The 20,680-nt window shown below is 46.2% G+C and overlaps 1 protein-coding gene across 1 annotated transcript in view; it reads left to right on the plus strand.

Moving 5' to 3' along the window:
- The first annotated feature begins 6,810 nt into the window (after positions 1-6,810).
- Positions 6,811-20,680, plus strand: part of Ddah1 (dimethylarginine dimethylaminohydrolase 1) — a 135,586-nt gene continuing 121,716 nt past the window's right edge. Inside the window, exon 1 of the mRNA NM_026993.3 lies at positions 6,811-7,283. Coding sequence (NP_081269.1) covers positions 6,981-7,283 — 303 coding nt within the window. The 5' untranslated portion in view covers positions 6,811-6,980. The remainder of the gene's footprint in view (positions 7,284-20,680) is intronic.

The raw sequence follows: 20,680 nt of genomic DNA on the forward strand, positions 1-20,680 counted from the left end.
TGGTCACTTCCCCGTCCTTCCTTTTACTTTACACATGGTACTCTATTTCCTGGAACCAGCTCTAGGTATGCCAAATTTTAAATATGGAACTAATTATAAATATTTTTATATGCCTGGAGGGCCAAATGAGGCAGCTTGACAATACACTACACTTTATTATTCACAGCTACACCCAGTCCCTAACACAGTCTCTGGCAGGGCAATGGTTCAGCAAATATGCACCGGATCTACGTTTACGCCCATGCTGAGATTGTGGCCATCAGTCTAAGGCTCTGTTGTTGGAAAGCACGACTCACATGTGATTGATAAGTTGGTGGATGTGCAGGGGCCATTTGGCCTTTGGTAAGAAATATATTTGAGGGGCTCAGCAGTTAAGAGCACTGACTGCTCTTCCAAAGGCCCTGAGTTCAAATCCCAGTAACCGCATGGTGGCTCACAACCATCCGTGATGAGATCTGAAGCTCTCTTCTGGAGTGTCTGAAGACAGCTACAGTGTACTTACATATAATAAATAAACATTTTTTTTAAGAAATATATTTGAATTTTTCTGTCATGAGGAGGATCATTCAGCCATCCAAGCATGAGAACTGAATGAATCCCTAGAAGGCTTGTCAACATCCAGTCATGGTGGCCCATGCTTGTAACCCCAGTGCTAGGGAGGCAGACTCCTAGGGCTCAATGGCTGTCCAGCCTCACCTACCTGGTGAGTTGCAGACAAATGATAAATCCTGCTTGCAAAGACAAGGAGATGGTGCCTAGTGAATGATACCCAGAGCTCACCTCTGGCCCCCAGATGTGCACCTCTGGCCCCCATCTGGGTACAAGCTTGGACACACACAGAGTATTAATGGATAATATTTACTGAACATCTGCTGGGCTGCAAGTGCTATTTTAAATACTTCTCAAGCACTTTGCTTCATAATAACTTCAAGGTAACCTTCTGACAGCAGGTTCCCTGTTTTCATTTTATAACTGAAATAGGACTGAGGCAGAGTGCTGTCATGTCTAAGATCATGCAAGAAGGGAAGCAACGCCTCCCTTTCACCCACACAGTCTGGCGCCAGGACCTAGCTAGCTCTTGCTCTCTCTAACATGTCTCTCCACTGCTCATTGATGAGAAAACAGCCCGCCTGTTTCCCTTTCTCTCCACTGTCCTCAGGGACAGGCATTAGCTAGCACTTCCCCCAGACTCCTGTTTCTTTCTGGACCCACACGAAATACATTTTCCAGGCTGAATGGGGGGGGTTCAGGATCAGGTGTGAGGAACAACAGGAGAGATGGTTAGATGGCCATGAAAATGAATGGAAATCTGCAACTGATGGGGGGGGGTGAGAAGGTGGGGAGGGATCTCCAAGATGAGACAGATACCTGGGATAAGGGAGGGACCCAAGAATCAGTGTGGGTGACCTTAGCTGTGACTCACTACATTGGGGATATGGAACCGGAATTGGCCACATCCTATAGCCAGGCACAAACCCCAGTGGAGCAATAGGGACAATAACCCACCCACATAACTTTCAACCCCAAATTTATCCAGTCTACAAGAAATGCAGGCACGGGTGAGGGAGCAGAGACTGAGGGAATGCCCAAGCACCAATCCTTAACACTGTTAATGATACTCTGTTATGCTTGCAGACAGGAGCAAGTTGTCCTCTGAGAGGCTCCACCCAGCAGCTGACTCAGACAGATACAGAGATCTTCAGCCAAACAGTGGATGGAACGTGGAGACTCTTAAGGAAGAATAGGAGGGAGGATTGCAGGCCCCAAAGGAGATAGGGGCTCCATAGGAAGGCCAACAGAGTCAACTAACCTGGACCCTTGGGACTCTCAGAGACTGAACCACCAACCAAAGAGCATACACAGGCTGGACCTTGGCTTCCCTGCTCTTATGTAGCAAATGTGCAGCTTGGTGTTCATGCAGGTCCCAAACAGTGGAATGGGGGCTATCCTAAAAACAGTTGCCTGTATATGAAATATGTACGTCTAACTGGGCTGCCTTGTCTGGCCTCAGGGGGCTCTCCTGAAGCATCTAGCCTGGAAGAGAGTTGATGTGCCAGCGTGGGGGTGTCTAGCCTCATGATGTGCCAGCGTGGGGGGTGTACCCAGGGGGGTTCCCTACCCACTCAGAGAAGAAGAGGAGGGGTCATGGGGGAAGGATTGTCAGAGGGGTGACTGGGAGGGGGCAATAAGTGAGATGTAAAGTGAATAAGTAAAAAAAAAAAATTAAATTAAAGAAATTTGGGTGAAAGTTAGCCAGAGGAATGTGGCCAGAAGACTGTGCATCCTTCCCTTTCAGGCCTGGCCCAACATACCTGTCACACATGTCACCCTATGTCCTTCCTCCTGAGGAAGGTGAGCACAGAGACCTGGGACGTGTGCTGACGTGATGGAACAATAAAATAAAAGACAGATCTTTGATGCTGTTTGGAGAAAGAGCTGCAGAGGAAGGAATGCCAGTGTTAGCCTGAGAGACCAAGAGGCACACTTCAGTCAGCTCGCCCTGCCACTCGGGGTGACTCGCTTGTCATTGTCACAGCCGCTAGAGCTACCTCAGTGGCACTGAGGCGATTTACCTACTACTGTTCCCTTGACCGTGTCTCTAGCACCTTGCCTGTTCATTCCTTAGAATTCTCCTTCCCTCTTTCAATAACTCACATCCTAAGAGATTATTCAAGGCCTAAGCCAAGTTCACCGGCCTTGGAGCAGCTTTCTTCCACTCCTGGCAGCCATAGTGATAGCTCTTCCCTTCGATGCCTACAGTGCTTTATCATAGATCCTTCTTGTGTGTTTATCATAGCTCGAGCTCTACATATCTTGGGTTGTTTTTTTTTCTGGTAAGATTTGAGCACTTCAAGGTCAAAGATCATCTTGTGCTATTTGCATTGCTCTGAAGTGTGTGGTGTGGTGCTGTGCCTCGAGAGTTTCTGATAAATATGCATGAGGAAAATGAACTTATAGATGTGTTAGCTTCAATAAGGTCCATTTCCCCAAGAACAACCTTTCACTGCTGAAGCATGACAGCATGCAAACTCGAATTCACTGGCTTTGGGTGGTTTTTTTACTGCTTTCAGCAGTAGACATTCTAATGTTTCTTGACAACTGCTTAGAGCAGACAGAAGGCACTCTTATCAAATTTCAGATGGCAGAGGCTAGAAGTAATAAATAATGTACGAGATGACAGAATCAAACTTAGACATGTTGGAATGAAGCAGATGACATTAAATAAGGATAAATGACAAAATTAGATTCGCGCAAAAAAAAAAAAAAGCAAGCTCTGCAATTCCAGTTTGGAAAAAAAACACAGACAACACCTATTTATGGGGAAGATTTACCAGCTCTGATCATACTCTAGGTTAATGCAAGCCGTGAGTGACACACAAGGCCCGGTCCAAAATTTGGTGGAGAGCATTGGGTGATAGAAAAATGCTGAGGCTCCAGAGAGGCACAGACATGAGTAGTGTCTAGGTGATGTTCCGTTGAAGGTAGACACAACCTTAGTGTTGAATAAAGTTCACAGAAGCAAAGAACCAAAGAGAAACAAAGCCTTCCATTTTAACCTGAGTTAGCTAGACACATGGGTGAGCTTTCACCTTTGGAACACTGCTAGGACTCTTCCGTCTAAAAACTATTGTGTGGTTTTTTACATATGGTTTTTTATATTAATCTGGTGCTAGTAGGCAGGCTCACCCCTGGAGTGTTCTGATTAAGGAGAAGAACCTAGATGGTCTTAGAGGGCTTGCTTCTAATGAAGCAAGTTGTCCTTCGTTGAAGCCCTTATTTTAGAATCTGGAAGATGCTATATCAACATAAACTCAAGTCATCTGTCTTAGTTAGGGTTTTACTGCTGTGAACAGACACTGTGACCAAGACAACTCTTATAGAGACAACATTTAATTGGGGATGGCTTACAGGTTCAGAGGTTCAATCCATTATCATCAAGGTGGGAACATGGCAGCATCCAGGCAGGCATGGTGCAGGAGGAGCTGAGAGTTCTAACTCTTCATCTGAAGGCTGCTAAGAGAAGACTGACTTCCAGGTAGCTAAAGCTCATGCCCACAGTGACACACTTCCTCCAACCAGGCCACACACCCAAATAGTACCAGTCCCTGGGCCAAGCTTATGCAAACTACCACACCATCCTTGGGCTAAGGGAGAGAAGGAATCCCCTATCCACTGTGGGCTCTTCTGGGACAACCCCTATAGGATGGCATAGATGAACTTGTTCCTGGAAATTCTAAAAGCTAGTATCAGAGCTCTTGTAAGATGGCTGGAGCATGGGCCTTGGCACCAGAGCACTGGGGAAATGAATGCATGATTGACAGAGCCTAGCACCTATCAGAGATGCACCTGTCATGGGGTGCACCTGTCATGGGATGTACCTGTCACCAGTGCACCTGTCACAGGTGCTAGTACTTGGACTGCAGGTGCAAGCCACCATACCTGGTTCAAAAATATTATTCAATGATCAAAATGATCTTTAAATTAGTCGTATGTTACAGAACACGAGGGAGAAGTACAGCCTGGATTTTGAAGATGGTCCCCTTGAGAAGAGCATATTCCCATCTGGATTAAACTGCCATCGTGTCCGTCAGTCAGGCGTAGGGACAATCATCTTTTGTCTGGGTGTCTTAGAAGGGATATGGCCAAGTTGGTTTTCATCAAAAGGAAGAACATGAGAATGTTAAAAGGACTGTGAAACCAAATCAGAAGCTGCTTCCTGCTAGATCAGGCTTCAAGAGTGCAGGGGTCAGGACAGACTGCAGAGATAACAGCACTGCCTTCAAATATGTGAATAGCGGCTTGTGAAAGAACGCTGCCCCTTTCATCAGGAGGCAGAACTGAGACCAAGGGGATTGAAGTTCAAACCGAAGAACTTCTTAAGCAGGATAGATCCTCAGACATGGAATATTTCTGGTCTTGTTAAACAGGGCTTAAAATATACAAGCAAAAGGTTGACGCGGATACTGGATGCCACAGCTGGGTTTCAAAACACTAGACAAAATAATCAAATGAGAGGGTTTCTAAGGTCACAGTCAAATCATATGTGTCTGTATAAATACATACGTATGCTTATAAATATATGTGGCTTACCCAAGACAAGAGCTTCTTATGTATCCTCTACTGAACTAGAACTCATTGTGTAGACCATGCTAGCCTCAAGCCTCCCTCTGCCTCAATCGGACTTGAGTTTTAGGTGCAAGCCACCACACCTCGTTCAATTATAATACTTGATTATGGAAATGACCTGTACGTTAGTAGTGTGCTGCACCCCGTGGGGGAGGAGACTATCGCCTTAGACTATTTCAGAATTTTGGAGGTGGTCTCCTTGAGAAGAGCACACCCCCTGGATTATTTAAACTTTGATATGTGAAAGAGGAAAAAGAACAGGCTTTGTATCACCATCAAAGAAAGGACGGATTCTTGAGCGGCAAAGAGGGAAGGTCGAGAAGTGACAGGAATTCCGAAAGGTGTGTTCCCACAGGAAGGGCGAGGCTGTAAGGAAGCTGGAATCTCCTTCCGAAGGTCAAGGAACTGAATTGTGACCGCGGGGGTGGGGGGTGGGGGGGGCAGAGTTCTATTGTGGGAACAAAATGCTAGCTCCTTGCTTCTAGCAGGCTCTGGAAATAAACACATTGGAATCACATTTTCTTCAGAACTGATTGCACTGAGAAAAGTATTCTAGGGTCAATCTTTGTTACCTGAGCTTTAGGGCAAAAGCTCTGGGCGTCCCCGGGGACTAAGCTCTAGCACCAGTCCTCAAAAGAAGCGTGTTGGTGAAGAGCAGATAAAGACTTCATCCACGTGGCTTCATTACGGGGTTCGGAGACTCCCAAGTCCATCTTTGGAGTCCTGATGAGAATGTTAGCGAGAGGAAGTGGGGGGTGGGGGGGCGAGGGTTTTGCCAATCCCACTGCCCTGGTGAGATACAGCTGGGTTCTTGCAGTCTTCGTTGTTTAAGGTAGTTGTGGGGACTGGATGAGGTGGTTGATCCTTCTCGGAATGGATGCTGTAAGCTCATCAGGGGTGAAATGTCGCCCAAGGTCTGTTGTGACCACAGGTTTATTAAAACAGTGACTTTGAAGTGTATCTTGGGAAGCCTGGAATAGGACATTGTTAAAGCCCACAGTACCATCCCTCACCCTATCTCTGTGCCTTCAGCCTCGAATGGGGATGAGATAGGGTAGGTATGTGTGCTGGTTTCTAGATAAACACTCCTTTATTGAATGACAAGCCTAGTGCAGTTAAAGAAAAACGGAGAAAACAAGAAGAGGCATTCTTCCCACTTTAAATTGCCTTGTGGGCTTGAAGTATCACTGTTCCTAGATACTTATTGTAACTGTGTGTCTGTCTTTTGGGTTACTTTCTCCTGGGTGGGAAGAAATGCATTCTTTATACTATACTGAGTTTCACGTGGGGCAGTTGGTCAATTTGGAGAAAGTCGAGGTAATTTGGGTGAAGACAGGCTGCCACGCTGAGAACCGAGGTTCCACGTGCTGGATAAAAAGAGAAGAAGAGAAAGGGAAAGTTTATCCATAAACAATCGCCCTTCACCTGGTCCCCTGACCGTGAAGTCTTCTCCAGCAGGTCCAGTTCAGCACTGCCTAATTTCCAGGTCCTCATGGGGACCATGTGAGGCGTGCACCTGCGGTGGGATACACACACCACGGAGGGAGTCATTGCTGATTAAGTCCCTGGCCTCCGCATCCCGATTGACCCAGGCCGGTCTGCGGCAGATGCGGAGAGCATAGGAATAGGCCCGCGGGCGCTGGGCCGGCGCCCGGAGCTCTGGGCATGCTCAGTGGCGCGGGCAGGGCTCCGGGCGCGAGCCGGGCTCCCGCAGCAGCACATTCATCGGCTGCCAAGAGGAGCCGCCGGGCGCTCGCAGGCTCGCAGGCTCGCAGGCTGGGCGCGCGCTGCTCTCGGGAGGACCGAGCCACCGACTCAAACCCAGCCACCGTCGCCTCCTCTCCGCGCGAACCATGGCCGGCCTCGGCCACCCCTCCGCCTTCGGCCGGGCCACCCACGCCGTGGTGCGGGCTCCGCCCGAGTCCCTGTGCCGCCACGCGCTGAGGCGCTCGCAGGGCGAGGAGGTGGATTTCGCTCGCGCCGAGCGCCAGCACGAGCTCTACGTGGGCGTGCTGGGCAGCAAGCTGGGGCTGCAGGTGGTGCAGCTGCCCGCCGACGAGAGCCTGCCCGACTGCGTGTTCGTGGAGGACGTGGCCGTCGTGTGCGAGGAGACGGCCCTCATCACCCGCCCCGGGGCGCCCAGCCGCAGGAAGGAGGTAACGGGCCAGCCCCCGGGCAGACGACGCGAGGGGCGCGGCCGAGGGGGGACGCTCGTGGAACTGACCCCGCGGGCTCAGTTCCCAACTTCCCACCGCCGGACTCCGGGCGGCGTGGCTGGGTGTGGGAAATCCGAGCCAGATAACTTCATTGTTCACACCTCCTCGCAGTCGGGGAGCCTTTGAGTCGATCTCAGTTGGAGTGTAGTGACGAGGACTTGGGCAGGTGGCTGGGCTGGAGACCCAGAGCGCCAGAGGTTCTATCTTGCAAATTACACAGCGCTGAGGACAATGCTACTCTTGTTTCCTTGCCAGTGAGGACAGAGAAGGGTCCTCCCGGAGGGCAGGTGGAGGCTTGGGGGGGGGGGGTCCCCAAGTCCTGCAGGGATTCCTTTGGGGGAGCTCCTGGCAGGGCGGACCAGGTGACACCAGGCAGAGACTATGCCCAGAGACCCAAGGAATTCAAGTTACTTTTCAGTGGTGGCGAGTGAGTCTTGAAGAACTGGCAAGCGAATGTGTTCAGCGTTTTGTTAGTGAGCTGTGTTTAAATGTGTTTGTGAATGGGCCGGGTTTGAAAAGCTGTGCTTGCTGCGGGGTGCTCCGTTTCATTAGCAATGGGAGGTTTTTTGGTTTTTGTTTTTGTTTTTTTAATAAGTTCTGTCATTTTAATCTCTCTCTCCCCTCTCTCTCTGCAATTAAGACTGCTTTTTGTTTTCTTCAAGGGGCCAACACATTATCGTATCTTGTAGAAATGGCTGTAACTGCTTTAAAAATAATGTAGGTTAGTGGGAGAGAGGCACAGACACACGAGTTTAGATTTTAAAATGCCATCTGGCCTGGGATTTTTCTGACTGCCAGAGAAGAGCCCAGCCTTAAGATTCTCCCACACTCTTGGCATCCAGCAGTGTGACACGATGCAGGTGGTTTTTTTCCTATCTGAGGGGTTTTCTTCCTTGTTTTTGTTTGTTTTGTTTGTTTTTTTTCACTTTTCTGTCGCATTGCAAGTAGTTCTTTGGGCTTATGATTTAAATATGCCTATTCCACCCTTGATCTGCTTGCCTGGTGAAATCCTAGAGATTGAGTATAATCAAAGTCTACCTATTTGCCATTTAGGTAGCTCTTCTCTCTACACTTCAAAAGTAGCAGGTATCATTCTCTTAGCCTGTCCACTTTCCCTTTCCAATTTGACCTATACAAATGGCTTCCACTCTATTTTAACCTAATATGAATGTAGCAATGGTGGATAGGTTGGGATGCTAAATAGATAAAATAGACGTCAAAACTCTCAAAATGGTACTCGTCTAACAAGACTTCCTTTCTTCTCTTGACCCTAATCGCCCTTATTTAGTCCATCTTACTTCAGGAAGGTTCATCTCTATGGAACACAAATAACATATTATTTGTGCAATTAACTTTCCAAGTTCGGATTTTCCAATATAAGAGCTAGCAGTGATCTTTCTCCTGGTGATATTTTGATATTTTAAATGTCAGAATTTGACTCCACTCTGTAGTCAGCTCAGTGGACCCGTACTTGCCAAAGGTCACGCAGAACTCTTGTTGTGTTTTCCTTCTCTGTGTAGGGCATTGAACTCAGGACCTTGCCAACAGTAGGTAAGCATTCTACCTCTGAGCTGTAGCTTCTGTTTCCCAGGGGGAGGGAAGGCAAGCCACCTCCATGCTTTGGGCTACATCTTGATCTGCTCAGTGGCACTGTCATGATCTCTCTATAAAGCACTTTTACTCCTGCACATATGGGTCTGTGTTGATAGGGTAAGGTAAGGCACCTCCTAGCTGGAGAGGAGATGACAGTCATGGTTGGGTAGGGTGCTCCTGGCAAACAGGGGTATGCAGGGTGATGCTCGCTAATATCTCTCACAGCGCGGTGTGCCACCTTCACAGGAATTGATGCCTGATGAATGGATAAATGGATACATGGATGTTTGAGATGAACGAAAAGTATTGAACTTCAAGTGTTGATACTTAATGAATCAAGTGTTGATGCTTACTGAATTGAATCAAGTGTTGATAATGAATGAAATACTGAACAGACAAGCTGATAGTAATCTCAGTTATTGATGCTCATTGGGTGGATGAATGGATAGATGGATGAAGAACTTATGAGCTTCAGTATAGATGCTTATTGAACAAATGAGTGAATCCATCAGTAAGTCAACAAAATGGTAAACAGACAAGCAAGTGGTAACTCCAGGGTCCTTTTTGGATCTAGATGCAGTGGTTGGTGTGTGTGTGTGTGTGTGTGTGTGTGTGTGTGTGTGTGTGTGTGTGGTGTGTGAAAACCTACAGCAGTTGTTTTAAAAATCCCATCATTGGTATTCCTGTCCCTGGCCGCTTTATTCTCTCTTACATTTCCACACCAAGGCCAAGGTCAACTCAAATTTGATTCTCCCCTGAACAAAGTTCCTGGAGGGCCACTGCTGAGCTGGCCACTGCTGACCTGGGCTCTGCTTGCCTTTCCAGCTTTAGCTTCACTTCTACATCTTTTCCTCAAAGCACCCCCCAACACTTGGCTCAGATTCTGTTCTTTCATTCCCAGAGCCTCCTCTCTGGTTTTCATTTATTGGAAACACATTTATCAGGAACAACTCCTATTCCTTTTCTTCCCTCTCCTCCTCCCTCTCCCCTCCACCTCTCCCTCCTCCTCTCTCTTCCCTCCTCCTCTCCTTCCTTCCTCTCTCTTCCTCCTCCTCCTCTCCCCTCCTCCTCTTCCCTCTGCCTAGCTGTCCTTGGCCTGCTGTCACCATTAATACCATTTTAGCTAACATTTATTGGATGCTTGCCACTTGGCCACAAACTGCCAGGTCTGTGTCGTGCATTTCATCAATGCTCATTCAACAGTATCGTTATTGATGAAACTAAGTCAGAGAAAGTGGATAGATTGCCCAGGGTTACAGGGGTGGCTCCAATAAAACCAGAGTCAGAACTCAGGTGTGCAGGATTCCAAAGCTCTGGTCCTGCTGTCTGTGATATTAGACATCACCTTCCCTGACCTGAACCATTTTTCCTTATGAGTGCTCTCCACTCCTCTCCCCTACCCCACCCCACCCCCACCCTGGCCTTTCTGATGTATCGTTATCTTACCCTCCCCTCTACTGTCTTAGGAGCTGGAATCTTGTCTACATTGTTTCACACTTGGTTTCCAAAGCCTAATATGGGAGAGACACACAGAAAATACTTTGTCGAACAAATGTTTCCATGATTTAGCCAACCTTATTTCTCTTCCCTTATGAGGGATTTGGATTTTATTTTGAGATAGGGTCTCAGGTTGTAGCTCCAGTTGACCTGCAGCTGGCTGTGTAGCCCAGTCTGTATTACACTGTGGCAGTCTTCCTATCTCTGCTTCTCAAATGCTGGGATTTCAAGCATGATCCATCACACCCAGTTCTACTCAAGATAGAGTTGGTGGAGTTGCAAACATTTCATTGTGAGCATAGGTGGTTTATAACTTTAGCCCTCTCTTCCCTGAATCTTCCTGTCATTTATTATTGCTTTGTTTTTAATAAAAAGTCTCGAGAAAATATTTATTTCTTAATCAAAGCATTGTGCTGTATTTAATAACTTTTTTTCCTTAGAAGAAAGAATGAAGACCCAAATTTAAATAGCTTCTCTAAGAAAACAGTGTTTTCCTCAGTTGGGTTTCCAGTGACTCATGGAGCTCAGAAGCTTTGCGCAGAGAGCTGCAGATTTAGTGACGACAACTGTGTGTATGGAAAGTCAGCAAACCAGTCACTGACAGCTCTGTGTCTTCCCAAGTGGGGATATTTTTAATAGGTTTAATTTTTAGGAAACAAATCAACCTGGAGAAGCAAATCGTGCTTCAAATGGATCCAGTGTACTTTAAAGAGAAAAGTCAACTTTTGAAGTCAAAGTCCAATAAACAAAGTATCTAAAGCCAGAGTAGGACTGAAGATAGAGTGAGGATTGAGGGACATTTTAATGATTAAATCTTCTGTGTAGATAATGATTGCACAAGTTCTCGGTGTACCAGAGGGTGTGTGTGTGTCATGGCCTTTCCCTTACTCTTACAACAACTACTGAACCGTTTTCTTACTTTCTTCTCAGAAGGGTCTTAGCACCTAAATAATGATTAACTGACACAGCTTGTTCAAACTAAACTGTGAAATGTATCCTCTGGCCTTTTCTCCCTAATAAGAGCAAGTTTATCCTTTCCCAAGCCAGTGGGATAATTCTGTCTAGGAGAAAACCACCCCACTCTTCCTGCAGTCTCTTCCTGCAGACTGATGATGGCTTTAATTATCATTTCCTCAATCATTTTCAGTTTTATGGACCTCTTTAGGAAGAGGATAGAGGCTTAGCTTAAGGTAATAAACCCACATGAGGAAATGGAGATGTAAATGATAGGCGGGGACAGTACAGAACACCTCCTCATCACAGAAGAGAAGTAGAAAGACCACAGGAGCCAGAGGGTGGGAAGAACCAGAACAAAGCAGTGCTTCCAAGAACCATTGCATGTGTGAACATACAGCAGCCATGGCTGCCTGGACAGAACCAGGGTAACCAACATCCTAGCGTAGCCCTCACTGACAGTGACTTACTCATTGTTGATGGCTTCAAGGGGAGAGAGAGGCAATTTCCTTGAAGGGTGTGGCTCCTGGTTGGTTGATCCCAGTCCAGGGGATGGCCTATACCTAGGAGTGGACAATACACATTGGAGTTAATGGTTACTGAATCACAAGTGGAAGAGACATGAAGCCAGGGGGTTGGGAGCCGGTGATGGATCCGGCAGGAGATAAGTGGAAGAATTGGAGGCAAATATCATAAAAATGCATTGTATGAAATTCTCAAGGAATGAATAGGACATTTTACAAGAATGTGTGTTTAGGTTGACAGTCCCTTATGTAAGGACATATAGGCATCAGGACCCGTACGTTTTCGCCCTGAGTTTCTTACGTTGCCTCTAGAGGCAATGTGAACAGCAAGCTTGTGCCGAACAGTAGCAGGTAACCAAAGCCAAATACTCAAGTGTGTGGACCCTGAAAGATGGCCCTGTTGCCACACTTGTTAAAAGTCAAGGAAATCTAGATTCAATAACTTGGGTAAGTAATGTAACTAAAGTCCCAGACAACTTATAAGTTCCAGAAATGGAGTTTTCCTGAAAACACAAGACTTGTTGCTTGCTTGCATCAAGTGGTTGTTGCTGGTGGCTGAGCCCCACAGAGCATTCAACAGACACAGACTGACTGCTTGGGTTCCACTTTACCCATTAGTATTATGAAGGACTTTAACTAAGTGATTCATTTTCTTCCTATCTCTCATAAAGGAGAGCAGTTTTGTTTTCATCTTAGTTTAAAGGTAATAATGGCTAGTAATGTAACCTGTCCTTGGGCTGGTTCTGGCACTGCAGAGATAGCTCAACAACTAAGAACACTTGTTGCTCTTGCAGAGGACTTAGGTTCAGTTCCCAACCCCACGTGATGGCCAACTCCTGGGATCAGACACCATTTTCTGACCTCCAGCAGCAGGCTTGTGCTCATAGTTACATGCAGGCAAAACATGCCCTCAGACAGGTAAAAATGAGTCTATAATAACAATGCCATTTATACAAACCTCCTAAGTTGTCCTGCAGAGTTTGTTCATAACTGTTGTAGATGTTTGCTTCTTACACACACACGCCCTCAAACTTCCGTGTGACTGGCCATACCGAGAGACCCCGCTGGCTGTCACTGGTGGGGAGGGGCTGCACTGGGGAGCATGCTCTCAACCCAGCTGCTTCTTTTCAGGTCTCCTTTTCAACCTTTCTACATGGGCTTGGCAGGAACATTAGAAAATTGGTGTGTATCAGAGACAGAGGTGTGGCCAGGAATGCAACCTGTTCCTGTGCAGCGGGCCTCAAAGGCTTTGGAAATGAAGTACAAAACAAAGAGCCAGGACTGACTTTCATTAAAGACCATTAGCTGAAAACGAGCTCCCTGCCACAAATATAGACCCTTTAGAGGAGAAGGCAGGATGGCTTGCAGCTCACACATGCTGGGCCATTACTTTTGCGTGTATTTGAATTCTTATTAAGCTCAAATTTATTTCCAATTAGTTTTATTATAGTCACGGTAGGAATCTCTCTATTATTATGTTAGCCATGACTACAGAAAAATCTAATTAAGATCTGGTGGAGGAAACGTCTGTCTCCAACTACCTTCAGCCATGGTCTGCTGTAATGTAGAGATGTATTCAGGTCTTATTTTTCCAGTTGTTCGTGAATGTGTGCACATGCGCATGCGTGTGAGCGAGCGAGTGAGCGAGGGAGAGGGAGAGAATACATGCTTGCAGACACACTGTGTGAGGTGCGAATGCACGTGTGACCCAAGCACATAGAGGCTCAAGGTTCTTATTCAGAGTCATCTTCAATCATTCCTCCATCGTTCACTGGGGTGGGGTCTCAGTCAGACCCAGAGCTCACATATATGGCTCATCTCTCTTGTCAGCTTGCTCAGAGGATCCTCCGTCTCTGTTCGCTGAGGCTGCAGTTTACAGATGAGCTGCCATACCCACCCGGCATTTGTGTGAGTTCTGGGCATCCAAATTCAGGTCCTCACATTTCCTGGGCAAGCGCTTTAGCCACAGAGCCATCTCTCCAGCCCTTACCGATGCTTATTTAAAGTGGGTCCTGGTTGGCCTTCGTTTTTGTGGGCCAATGAGAAGAACCTGTAATCCTAGAGAAGGCTTTCTGAACTTTCTGAACGAAGAGCTACGTATTCAGAAAGCATTCATTCTTCCTCATCAAGAAGGAATCACACGGATAAAACAGCTAAAGGTGTAATGAGAGAGAGTGGTCAATTAATATCTTACATATCCCAGTGTGTTGTTCACCCCAGGTTGTCTTTAAATACGCATTTACCATGACTGAGTCCCCTAGTGTTCCATAAAGATGCTCAGTTGACCTTTGACATTAGCCCCTGTTGCTTTCTTCAGACTTACTGTCAGGTATTAAATCAGTCCTCGGGTTTATTTCACAAGCAGGCCCTTTCTAACCAAATAGACGAGAGGAATCTTAAGTAAAAAAAAATCCTGATACCTTCCCCATTCACTTTGTCATTGTCAAATAATGTAATAATGTCCACTGTCTTCCGGGAGCCGAGTGCTGAAGGAGCAGTAGCGTCCCACAGAAAGACATAAATCAGCAGGCTTTAGACTCCTGTCTACCCAGACTACCCAAGCAGAGGAACCCCTACAGCAGAGAATAAGACTAAAGAACAAAGAGTTCAGGTTTAATTTGCCAACAAATCCTGTGGTGGGCCCTTTACACTGAAAGTCAAATGGGGCTTTTCTGCTGCTTTCAGTCCAATGGGCTTATAACGGTGAGCTGTTACATCAATGAAGAAGTGCTTTGCTTAAGCAGAATCTATGCAAATAGGTAACCTTTGCCCTCGTTAGAATACCCTTGCTTTGTTTGGTTGTTGTTCTTGTGTTGCTTAATAAATAGAATTTTTAAAAGAATGGTTTGCAGCCATTGTGAGTGTGACCACCGCATTCAAACACGTTTGCTCCTAAAACGGGCGGGGTCATTGACTCCGCCATGTTTGTATATTCAGCAAGCACTTGCTTGTGCCAGGGCCGGTGTTTAACATTGGAGAGACGAGTTAGACAACATCACTGCCCTTAGTCTAGCTAGGGAACTGGACCGCTGACAGGGCAGGGTAGGGGCTGTGATAGATTCTGTGACTGAAATGGTGGGTGCTGGGGTGTGCCCAGAGTGTCTGACCCATTCCAGGGCTCTCAGAAGAGCAACTGTCATGTAAGAACTAACCTGGGAAGTCAGAAAAGCCTTTTCAGATGTATGAAGCACAGAGAGACGGTGGGGGGGGGGATTTTTTTCGTATTGGCAAAGATTCGGGATGGAGAAAAGCCCTCGCCAGGAGCTCTGTGCTCTTGAGATTTCAGGTGCTGGGTTTGAAGTTCACTGCCACATCTCTAGCTGTCTTTCTTATTTTGGTGTTGGATGGATCTGGCTGTCTAGCACACAGACCTGTTTCTAAGTGTGCTTCCCTCCTCTCTTATCCAAATGCTCTGTAATGGTCCGGCTCTCCTAAGACTCTTTAGTAGCTCACCTCAGGAAGTCCGAAACCCACCCTGCAAAGGACTCAAGCCTACCTCAGGGCAGAGTTTCCTTTCTTCAGTTGCTAAGCTCTAGAAATGGGTTCTGGTTTGGGGCCTATAAGTTATCCGTGTATTCGTTGCTGTTCAATCGTTCCCTCTTGGTCCCATAACTATATTTCAAGCAAACCTGAACCCTGTGCTGTATACAAGATTGCCCGTGCCTGTTGTACACATTACCCATGCCGGTGACAGGTAAGAAAAGTATTCATTTCTCTTTGGTATTAAGATGTGTTTTATTTGCACATCTCACCTTGGAAGCATGTAGCATCGAACCTCCTACTAAGATAACGTGGCCCACGTCCGGCTGTGTGTGTGTAGTCTTGCACCGGGATTTGTACACACTACAGCAAGCGTCATGGTGGGGAGAGCATTGCTGCGCAGGAGGGTGCTGGCTTGCATTTCTGAAATGATTTCTTTTTAGCTGGAAGATGCTGCCTTTCTCTTGTGAAGTTCAGGTTGCATCGGGTCGGGAAGTGCAAGTAGAACAGGAAAAAGAGATGGGGAAATCAGATGCGGAAGTGACGGTGTCTAATATCCGTAAAGGGGTAAGAGTGGATGAATAAATAAAGAGTCCTCTTCAGCCCAAGACATTATGCTTGTTTCAGTCAATTAACCTAGAGTATAAACTCGTGCCTTGCTAGTGATAATCCATTATGGGATTAAAGCTGAATTTGCTAAGTCTGTTTCAAAGACTCAATTTACTCAGCACATCTGATAGGTAGTTTTCCCCCATAGCAGAGGCTGAGTATAAACTCTGTGAACTCTGTGAGAAAGCTGACAAGAGAGATGAGCCATATATGTGAGCTCTGGGTCTGACTGAGACCCCACCCCAGTGAACGATGGAGGGATGATTGAAGATGACTCTGAATAAGAACCTTGAGCCCCTAGTCCCCGAGATTGGCTCCCACCATCCTCGTCACACAAGCTTGTTTTGTGGCGGGCCTCTTGACCCGCTTAGGTAATTGTTGTAAATGCTCTGGGCATTCCATTCTTGCTTCTAGGCTTCTGGTGTTGTCTCCAAAATTTTAACTTTTGTCTTCTGAAACTGTATGTATGATGAAAGTATCTTTCTAAGCAGTGATATAAAGTGGGGGGGAAATATCTGTTTGAATGCTCTCTTCTTATGGTTAGCTGTGTTAGCAATAAAAAGAGGACTCTTTATTTATTAGAACAGTAATAATTACCAAAACCTCAGATTTCACATGTATGTCAAATCATGTGTGACCTCCCCGGGCTTGGGCTGACTCCTCGGTTCCCTTGTTGTTAGAACCCTCCTGTCCACCAAGCTGGCCTTAAACTCTTCAATCCACAGTGGCTACAACTGCGTAGCTGTGACTAGAGAATGAGGTGGAAGGAGGGAGCAGGTAGATGCTGGTGCTAAGCCCAGAAACCATTAACCTGAGATTATTTTTTAAAAAGCTGAAATTAGCAAATTTTGTGGTACAGCTGTAAAATAATCACAGAAGGAAAACACATCCATTTTCTCCCCTTAATTTTTTGATTCAGGAGGGGAAAACAATATGGCTATTTACGCTTTAATCCCATTTTCTAGTTTGAGAGATTTATGTGAGAAATTCCAACCTAAGATTTGCTCTAAGGAGCCCACACTACCTGGCTCCTTGCTCTTGATGTTGTGTCTTTTAAGACACTCAAGGTCAAGAGACCTTTCCTTTGTGTTGTATTGTGCGTGTATGTGGCGTCTGTGGCAGGCAGAGGACAACTTTGGGGGTCAGTTCTTGCTTTCTGCCATGTGGATTCTGAGGACAGAACGCGGGTTGCCAGGCTTGGTGGCAAGCACTGTTGCCTGCCCAGACGCCTCACCGACCGGATTTTGCATTTTTCTAATTTCTGTCATGCTGTCCTTCAGACTCCTCTCTTGGAGGCCCTGGTGTGTTCCTGCTCCTTTTCTCTGAAAGTCTGATGTTGGGAAATAGAGGATTCTGAGTACAAGATGTGGCCGACCTTTCATGTCTCTCTGGTACTCCCACGTTAAACCTCTCCACAGCTTTCGGCCTCTCGACTCCCAGTCTTTCCAAACATACAGCCAACTTATCAAGGAAAGGGCACACTTTGGAGGCGAGGCTCTCTGTACTGTGTGCCCCCTTTTCTCAGACAGCACTTCTGCACTCACCAGTAGGTCATGAGATCAGCTTCTTGGGTCTTGACTGGGTCATCATTTTTGCAGTAATAGAGTTAATTTTTTAAAGTCAGCATATTATTATTGCAATGCGGGAAAGAAGTTATTTCATGAAACTTGGCTCACTTCTTTTAGTGTGCATACTTAGTAAATGAAGTCTGTTTCTTATTCTGGTTCACGGTGTAAATGTAATAGGAAAATCTACTGGATCCCCTTTCCAGTAGGTTGCTCCCCTCGGGCGTTTTGCAGAAATCATAGAGGGCTATGCCAGTGGGCCAGGCAGATTCGAGGAATTCAAAGAACACCTCCGAGGTTCCCCATGTGTACCAGGGCATGCTGGATTCCCACTCACTTGGGTTGACTCTTTGTAGTGATAGTTTCCTGACTGTGTGAACCCTGTCAACCAATGGTGAATCCCTCATTCCCACAAGGCAGAAGATGCCAAACCCATCCTTAGCTAGAAATGGATTCTCTGTCTTCTTGGGTGACATTTAAAGACATTTAAGGAAAGGTTACACTGGGTCTGCTGGGTGAACACTGGCTTCCATTTAAGCTGACATTCTTGCACATTGTTTTATAGTGGATTCAGCAGCAACAGTCCACCTTGATCCCCAGGCACACATCACACCCACCAGGAGGCAGCCCTGCTTCCAGCCCAGTGCCTGTGGAGGTTGTAACCTTTCCTGACTCCAGCATGCCCCAGAACTCAGTGTTATCTTAGAATGGGGATGGATATCCAGAGTGTATTTTTCATTTGAGAAAACTGCAGCATATGTCTCCAAGTACAGAATTGCTACAGCATAATTATAATTATCATGTCATTCCAAGAACACTTTCCAGAAGCCTAGAGGTGACTTTGAAAAAATCACTCATTTCACAATTTTTTTCCTTCAGATTCTTTCAATATTAGATAGATAGAAATCTAGCCTTTGTGTATGAATGGGCATAGAAAGTTTAGGGTTTTTTCCCCCTAAATAGCCAGTTTCAACATTTGCTGATAGTGGTATTGTTAAGCGCAAGACACTAGGACTGAAGTACAGGTTAGTATATATGAATGTTTAGAGATGAGCTCCTATTGTGGGCAGGAAGCTGGAGCCATTGGTAACCCATTTCCAAGAGTGTTGTTGTATGTCCTCACACACGCAGCGCTGTCCCCTCAGAGAGCCTCTAGGAGACTTTGATAAGGTTAATAGTGGAGAAAACTGTGTGGTGATGACTGAAGACACTGTGTGTCTGTCAGGAAAGGGTCTTGGAGTTGTGCAACCTGGGACTAAGGAAAAAGGTGGGTGGTCCTGTTGCTAGATCATGTATGTGTTTTCCTCAGTTCACAGAGCCTGGGTTGTTGGCATGAATGCTGAGTGTTGCTGTTGTCTCTGCTCTGGATCCTACATGTATCCCATTGAGGGAGAGGAGTAATGAGGATTTCATTTGTGCATTTTCTTGACAGTAAATGTGGGAAAACATACAAGATACTGGCCATTGGCCTGATGCAGCTGAGGGCTCAATTAGAATTCAGAACACACACTGCCCAGTTTGAGGTCAGCCTAATGACTACAAACACCACAGCTATAACGACTGCACACAGGCACTCATACACACATGCACATGAATGCATGCACACGGCCACACACTCGCGCACACACGAACAGTTTAACATATTCAGAGTAAGGTTCAAATGAAATCAGTTTCTCACAGCCCCTGCCTTGTGCATGATGTTAGGTGGCAATGTGGGTCATAGGAAATGCTTAGAGGATTTAGTGAGTTCCATTTTTTTTTAATACAGTGCTAAAGCCAGGGGAAATTTTGATAAAATGAGCTGCTTTTTCACAAGCTCTTCTTAACACCTCCATGCGGACACCATCCTTGCTGTGTCTTTTTCTGAAGCTGTCCATAAAAGAGATTGCACACATAACCCCGAGGGCTCCCTTATTCTCTCTTACCCCTCACAGAACTTCCCAGAATGCTGTGAATTGGTCCTGATACTATGAGTCTGGGTAGTTATTTCAAATCATAAGCATCATTTCATAAGGGGATTATAGAGACCCTTAAGTAGGTCATGTCAATGGTTTTGTCTGTTAGTAAATGAGATTGAGTGTTGAGAGCTTTGACAGAGTGTGTCCATTGGCCACAATATAGCCAGGGATGGTTGGGGGTCAGCTTTGTTTTATTTATACATGGAGACACATGTATGTTCCTTTGTGTGCTGTAGATCACACAATAAAATGTATCTCTCCCTGTGATTTGTAAAGAGGTTTGAAGTATATTTGTATAGACTCAGATAAAACTTAAAACACTATCACTTTCGTCTTCGTTGTCAATCTCCGCTGTTTTCAACAATGACATGTTAGCATAGGTCAAAGGGCAGGTGAGCAGATGTAAGCTTGGTGTCTGGAGAGTGGCCCTTCATGACCAAGAAGGAAGATCAAATCACTTGTCTGTGTGTCACCCTGTAAGACGGAACAAGAAGAGGGAGCTCTCTGCAGACAGCCATGGGCTCTTCCCAGCAGCCAGACAGGCTCACGTGGCAAGATTCGCTCACACAACACCGCAGAGTTGATCAGAGTACTTAGAAGTGATTCCTTCATTTGTTAATCAAGTGATACCTGGGATTCCAGGCATTTGCCACCATACTTGTCTTTTTATGTGGGTGCAAGAGACCAAACTCAGGTCCTCTTGCCTGAGTGGCAATCGCTTTGCTCAATGAGCCCTCATACAACCCCAACCTCTTATTAAAAGCCATGTTTCTGAGGGCTAACAGTGACCACTATGGGGGGCCGGAATTCCTGCCTATAAACTAGGGAAGTCTGAATGGAGACATGAATGTAAAGACCGTCTGTAAGGACTGTGACTATGGGTATTAGAGCGTAGCTGGCTTTGAACATTAAACTCAGCATCTACATCCCGCTGTTCCCGCACATTCCAGGATGAACCTTCAGCTCCATGGCTCTCTCCAGAAACTAAGAGCCAGTTCAGGGCTGCCTGGGATGACCCCGCACTCTTTGGGTGCAGTTCTGAGTGTAGAGTCTTCCCAGGCTAAGGGACCATTGAGCGAATGGAAAACGTTCAAGTTAGGAGAGAGGCAGGAGATGAATGACCTTCCCTGCTATGTACCCTGTTAGCGGCATTCAGA

This window comes from Mus musculus, chromosome 3, assembly GCF_000001635.26.
Source record: "Mus musculus strain C57BL/6J chromosome 3, GRCm38.p6 C57BL/6J".
NCBI classification, from domain to species: domain Eukaryota; kingdom Metazoa; phylum Chordata; class Mammalia; order Rodentia; family Muridae; genus Mus; species Mus musculus.